The 6,517-nt window shown below is 48.9% G+C and overlaps 1 protein-coding gene and 1 non-coding gene across 2 annotated transcripts; both read right to left on the minus strand.

Moving 5' to 3' along the window:
- Positions 1-759: 759 nt before the first annotated feature.
- TRNAR-CCU (transfer RNA arginine (anticodon CCU)) lies at positions 760-832 on the minus strand. The gene has a single exon. It is a non-coding gene; the product is annotated as a tRNA-Arg (tRNA).
- Positions 833-1,059: 227 nt separating this feature from the next.
- Positions 1,060-6,310, minus strand: LOC123095955 (probable LRR receptor-like serine/threonine-protein kinase At2g16250). The gene is made up of 4 exons (XM_044517522.1): positions 4,120-6,310; positions 2,944-3,072; positions 2,160-2,182; positions 1,060-2,015 (listed from the first exon to the last, which is right to left on the minus strand). Exons 1-4 carry the CDS (start codon positions 5,772-5,774, stop codon positions 1,441-1,443), a joined length of 2,382 nt encoding a protein of 793 aa, XP_044373457.1. The 5' UTR covers positions 5,775-6,310; the 3' UTR covers positions 1,060-1,440.
- Positions 6,311-6,517: the final 207 nt, after the last annotated feature.

Here is a 6,517-nt window from a genome sequence, read left to right on the forward strand (position 1 = left end):
AGTTGGCCAATTTGAACAGGTTAAAGGTACGGTTGCCTACAAGGCTACAACAACTTAAAAAACATGCAAGCTCTTCGAAGACTAATAGTGAGAGCTAAACTTATGATAAATAGGTAGAGATTCCATAAAGTTTCTACATTCGCACTATCCTTTGATATTCATGTCTCTTTTCTATTTCTACGTTTTTGAAATCCTACAAAAGTACAAATCCATCAAAATGGGGTGCTAAGACCTCCACTTCTGCAAAAACCCTGGCAACCGCTCTCCCATGTCCCATGAGCACAGTGGCGGAGGCAGGGGGTGCTGGCGGGCCTTGGACCCCCTATGCTCTCACAAATACAACTATATGTGTTGCTCATCCTTCATTTGTCAAACAAAATTAGCAAGATTTATATAATTTGGCCCCGTCTAACATTATATAACATGTTTGGCCCCCTCTATATTTTGTTTCTGGCTCCGCCACTGCATGAGCGCAGATCCTCCTATGGACCCCGATCTGAAGATATATCTTTGTTCTTCTTAAGAACATATCTCACATCTTCAACTGTTTTATGAACATGTCTCCTATCTTCAACTGTTTTAAAATTTAGGTTGATTGGCATTGTGGTACTAAGCGATTCATGTGTTCTCACAGTGTACATTACTTCATCGCTGAGCCCAAGCCCACGCAGTATGGACGATATTTGAAAATGCAGAAGAGAAAAAAAAAAGGTTCTTTGCCCAGTGGCAGTAGTGCATGGAAATATAAAAAATGGTGAATGCGCTAGGAAGGGATCGAACCTTCGACTTTTTGTTTAGGAAACAAATGCTCTATCCACTGAGCTACAAGCGCTGCACATTACAGCAATCCCGCTGGCATCTTTTGGGCTGGGCCGGAACACCACAAACAGACATTTGCAGTTTTGGCCTTTTCCGGTAGGTAGGCATCACAAGTTGGCCTTTTCTCAGGTCTTCGAACTGGGCTGGCACGGTGTTTTCTCTCCAGAAAAAAATGACACCGAGTGAGCCTAGTTGAACTACAACCCGTCAAACTAGAACAGAAATAACCAAGCCGAGGGATGGAACGAACATTTTTGCTATGATCAACCATGAAACAATCAATTACAGCAGGAAGGAGAAAAAGAATCAGCTCGACATTTTCTCTTTAACCATGACCAGGAGAAAAAAAGGAAAAGAAAGAGAAACCAGAGCCACTCCACGCCATCGTCCAGACAGTGCACCAGGCAGGGTATACACCGACCTCCATGCACTCACCTCACATTCCAACCCCAAAAAAATGGTGCCTCGGCAACAGTCTGCTGCTTGCGAAGTCATTGGCAACAGGCGAATTCGCCCTCCGGCTTTTCAGCTGAAAGAATCTAATCACACGCTGGCAGCAGAGCTTCAACAGAGCCACCTCTGTGAACCCAAAGGATCGCAAAAAGATAGAATGAAGTATCCTTAATCCTCTGTGTCACGAGAACCAGATGGCTCGGGGAAGATCTCCTTAGATTGCCTCCTGCGGGACGAAGAATGATCACCATTGCTCCCGCCGGATGATTTGATTGTCTCTGACCGCTTAAACATGTTATCATCCCTTGAAGGACCAATCTCTGACGAGCTATGCCGCCAACTCCCGAAGAATGCAGCATTCCACGAACCCCTTGAAGATGTTGCTCTCAACCTGGCCGAGCTAGAGCCATTATCTTCTCTTACCACTTTCAAGGGATTCTCAAGTGCTTTTAGGATATATTTCATTGGTGGCCGTTTCGAAGACCTAGGATTCAAACAAGACTTTGCGACAATTGCCATTGCCCAGACTTCCTCCAAATGATCCTCATCAATAATGAGGGTTGGGTCAATGATTTTGCTCATGAGCTCTTTCTCATAAATGTTGATGTACCTCAGGGTGTTATCAAGCCAATCACTTGTTGTACCGTCACTTGATGCACTGATACCAAGTCTCCCTGTCACCAGCTCCAGCAATACTTTTCCAAAGCAGTAGACATCGTATGAACATGATGCAGATGGAGAACCTGTTTACATTAGAGCTGCTGGTCAGTTTACTTGCAACCATGAAAAATATTTATGGGGATGTTAAAAAATGGGCCTAAACTAGAGGATATATTGTCAAGGCTGAAATGCTTCAAATCAATGAAATTGTATGTGGATGCACTCACCAGAAGAACTTTGATCCGCCGTCCTGCATCCCAGAAAACAATACAACGTTAAACACCGGAGGGGATTTAATTTAATCTAATATAAAATTAAATTACTTAAAAAGAGCAGAAATTTGGTGACAACTGAAAAATATTAGGCTGCCACAAGCAACAAAGAAGAAACTGAGACAAAAATTATTTGCATCAACTAATTCAGGTAATTTTGTTTTCAGATAATTTGATCTAATACATCCTCAGTGAGTGCCAAGAGTGGCAAGAGTGAGAGACAAAATCTATAGAAGTGGCATCTAGTAATTGCCTGCAATAATTACTACAATGCTCAAGTTGAACACATGCTTTCAAAAGGTACTTGGTTCAAAATAATTTTACTTGACCCATGTTAAGTTGCCAGTTACATGATCTAATATTTCCTTGGAGATATTAGCAAATAAATGGCTGTGATCAAGTCAGGTGATAGATGCAGTACCAAATGATATAGAGATTTTGAGTCTAGACACGTGGAAAAAAAGGCACGGGTTAGCAAATAAGATGGGACATGATCAATTGAAGATGGATGCAATAATGAGAGCTCGAGTCATAAGTGACACGTGAAAGGCTTACACTGACTTTTAAAAAGCATAATTTACAGGCTTGAGCAATTTTGTAACGGACCTAGTATGGTGCAAAATGGGCATTTTACAGGTTTGTAACGGACGAGGTAGTATGGTACAAAATGGGCAATTTTACACGTTTGAGCAAATAAGGTACATGAGCCAATCATCCAGTGAAAGAAACAGAAACTTACGATGAGAATCGTAATAGCTTTGTGATGACGTTTTGGTGACTTTCCCCTTCTTGACGACAAACTTCACTCAAACTTCCAAGACGCACTTCAAATTTATCATCAAGGAGGATACTGCTGGCTTGCACATCCCTGTAGCAGAGAATTCATGAAGTTAGCTCAACAGCTAGTATTTCTCTCATGATCATATTGTGCGTAACAGGTTGATATTAAAAATAATGTTCCTGGTGAAATGAATGAGAAAATCGTAGAATTGCCTATCATTTTGTATGATGATATTGTGGCAGGATGATTTTCAACAGTTTAATACAAGAAACTTGTCAATAGCAACTGACGGCAATGTATGATCTCACAAACAAGAAAATGACTGAAGTAATAAGAAATAAATTGCTAACCAATTGATGTGGTGATTGGTCGTGTGGAGATTGATAGTTGGTCAGGAGATCACACAAATCATACTGGAACGGATAAGAATGGAATTTGTTTTTATGGAAGGAAAACGCCTAAAAATGTTAATATGCTAAATAATAATGAGATGCCACTACACGACAGCGAAAATTATGTCCAACATGGTTGATAAATAATGAAAGAAATAATAACATTGTTCGCATTGAATTTTTGTTATTCGGGCAAGGGACAGGACGTACTATATATATAACCAAAACTGATTCAGCAATATCCAGTCCATTAAGTGCGTGGCCACTGGCCAGTGTATTCCTAGCTGTCACCAGTTCTGTTGGGACACATGATGGTGCCCATTGCATAACCACCCCAGTACCAACAGAAAGAAATATGAATTGTCATAACACCCACAATGAAATGCAGAAGGTGGGGAATGTTGGGCCAGCACTTAATGCCAGTATAATCATCACGTTGAGAAAAGAGCCCAATATCTACCTAAGATAAAAGATCACAAACCTGTACGTTGCCCATTTTGCACCATACTACATCCGTTACAAATTAATTAAAGTTTTAGCATTGTCCTAAATTTGACTAACTCTATAGAAAAAATATATTTGATGTTCTAGATATTAGCACATTTTCACATAGACTTGGTAAGAAATAGACAAGTTTGACTTGGACAAAGCTAGAGCTTCGATTAATTTGGAATGGGGGTACTTACAAAGAAACATCATTCTGAATAAATTTGGCATCTACGAACAATACAGAAGTTTATACCTGTGAACCATGGGTGGAGTACACTCGTGATGAAGGTAGCACAGTGCCTCCGCGACGCCTGTTGCAATCTTCAACCTCTTTATCCAATCCAACGATTGCATTCCCTCCTCTTCCTCCCCTGTCTTTCTGTGCAGTGCACATGACAAGTCACCATTACGGACAAACCTATACACAAGAAGCTTCTCATCCTCTTTATCAAAGCAATGACCAATTAAGGGCACCAGCCTTTCATGCAATCCCTTCGCAAATAAATCTAACTCCGTCATATACGCATCTTTCCTAGCGACACGGGTAGTGATCCTCTTCACGACCACGGTGGTCCCATCTTGGAGCACACCATGGTATAGATCACCTGAATGACCATGCTTGATAATCCTCTCCTCCGCAAACCCCGAGGTGGCACTGGCGAGCTGGTCATAAGCAAATGAATCACCAACCTTTGCCAAACTTGCGGGCGAGGCAGAAGGCTGTGTGGCACCAGTAGCTGCCGCAGCCCTTGAACTCCCATGCACTCCTGACGGTGCACTTGGAGCGCCACTTTCCCTCTGATCACTCCTACCCCTCCTAGAACACACAATGCAATACACAACGGCTGCAACCACGGCTAGAAGCAGGACACCGCCACCAATGGCCCCAATCAATATATACTTCAAATTCTTGTGCCTTCCATTCTTCTTTTCAGGCGAAGGCGCAGGCTCAGGCTGTGGCGTTGGTGCGGCAACCGGCCCATCGTATGGCAGTCCACGCCCAGCATAGAATTGTTGGCAATCCTCCGGGCTACGCTGCCCGGCAACGTCAAGGAAGCAGTTCATCTCAGAGGACACATTTCCACCACCGGCAACACTTGACAGCTTGCCCTCAAAGTAATTCCCAGAGATATTGGCCGTCACCCGGTTGAACAGCTGACGGAAGGTGTCCTGCACGGTGCCATAGAATAGGTTCCCAGACAGATCCACCGTCTGCAAGGTGGCTGACGGCGCAATCCCTGCCCCCGGCAGTGCGCCAGTGAGGTTAGTCTGAGACACATCGAGAACGCGCAGCTCCGGGAGCGACCACACCGCGTCAGGTAGCGCGCCGGAGAAGGCATTGCCGGAGAGGTTGAGAGTCCCTAACTTCGGGAGCCCCGCCAGCGCGGCGGCCGGTAGTTGCCCGGAGAGCAGATTGCCGGCGAGGTTGAGGGTGGTGAGGTTGCTGAGCCCCGCAAGGGCCGAGGCGGCGATCTCCCCCGTGACGGCGCAGGCGGAGAGGTCGAGGGCCCGGAAGGTGGGCGCGAGCCCCGCGCCGAGCCACGCCGGGATGGAGCCGGGGAGGCCGAAGCCGGCGGCGGTGAAGGACTCGAGCCGCGAGAGGTTGCGCAGGCCGCCGACGTCGAAGCGCGGGGCGAGGCGGCCCAGCCGCGTGCGCCGCAGGCCGGCGAGGCTGACGGACACGACGCGGCCGCCCCGGCAGCCCACGCCGGCCCACGCGGAGCACGGGTCCGCCTTGCGCGGCCAGTCCCGCGCCCGCAGCCCGAGCGCGCCCCGCAGCGTGTAGAGCCCCGCGAGATCCGCCCGCGAGGCGAGGCCGCCCTGCCCCCGCACCGCCCCGGGCACCGCCGCCGCCAGCGCGACGAGCAGCAGCGCCGCCCAGAGCGCGCGCGCGCGCGTGTACATCATCACCACCTCCTCCCGCCGCCGCCGCCGCTGCCGCTCCCCATGCCCGCCCGCGACGCTAGGATACTACTGCAGCGGCAGTGCTCCGGCCCGGGCGTGCGCGTTGAAACTGTGGGCTGGAATTGGGGGATGGAATTGGGAGGGAAATTAAAAGCAATAAAGGCGGGGGCAGAGCTGCGCAGGTACAGGAACCACTACCCTCCGGGGCTCCGCCATCAATGCCCCGAATTACACTCCCCCAACTGCCTCCCTCCCAGTTATTGCTCCTCCGCCTCCGCCTCCGCCTCACCTCCCCACGCCGCGGCGGCAGCGGCAGCCCTCGCCGCCGATCCGAGCCCAAAACCCCACGCACCCCTCCCCAGCTCCGCGGCAGAAGACGGCGGCCGGGCGGACGATGACGGCGGCGACGGCGGCCGGAGACGGGGAAGAGGGAGACTAACAGGAGGGAGATGTGGCGGGGCGGGGCAGATGGGAGAGGAAGGCGCAGCTAATATCGTGGGGAGGGGTTTTGGTTTTTTAAGGAAGGCGTTTAATGCTTTTGAATTCCTCCTCCGGGCTCAAATGGAAGCTCTTTGCTCCGCTGCGCTGTTGCCTTGCCACGTCTTGGTCCGGGCCGGGCCGGGCCGGGTCAGGTGGGTTTGGTGAGGTTCTGTTGCGTCGCGTGGCGACGGGCGGGGCGGGTCAACGAGGCCGGAGGCGACTGGTTTCGGTTTCAGCTTCAGTTCCCGGTCAAGCAAGCGAGCGAG

This window comes from Triticum aestivum, chromosome 4D, assembly GCF_018294505.1.
Source record: "Triticum aestivum cultivar Chinese Spring chromosome 4D, IWGSC CS RefSeq v2.1, whole genome shotgun sequence".
NCBI lineage: Eukaryota > Viridiplantae > Streptophyta > Magnoliopsida > Poales > Poaceae > Triticum > Triticum aestivum.

Excerpts from the sequence above, each read along its gene's own strand:
- LOC123095955 (XM_044517522.1), bottom strand. The coding sequence starts at position 5,774 with ATGATGTACACGCGCGCGCGCGCGCTCTGGGCGGCGCTGCTGCTCGTC. Across the intron at positions 2,183-2,943 it reads AAGCTATTACGATTCTCATC|GACGGCGGATCAAAGTTCTT; the intron begins GTAAGTTTCTGT and ends TCTGGGATGCAG. Across the intron at positions 2,016-2,159 it reads GGCGGATCAAAGTTCTTCTG|GTTCTCCATCTGCATCATGT; the intron begins GTGAGTGCATCC and ends TAATGTAAACAG.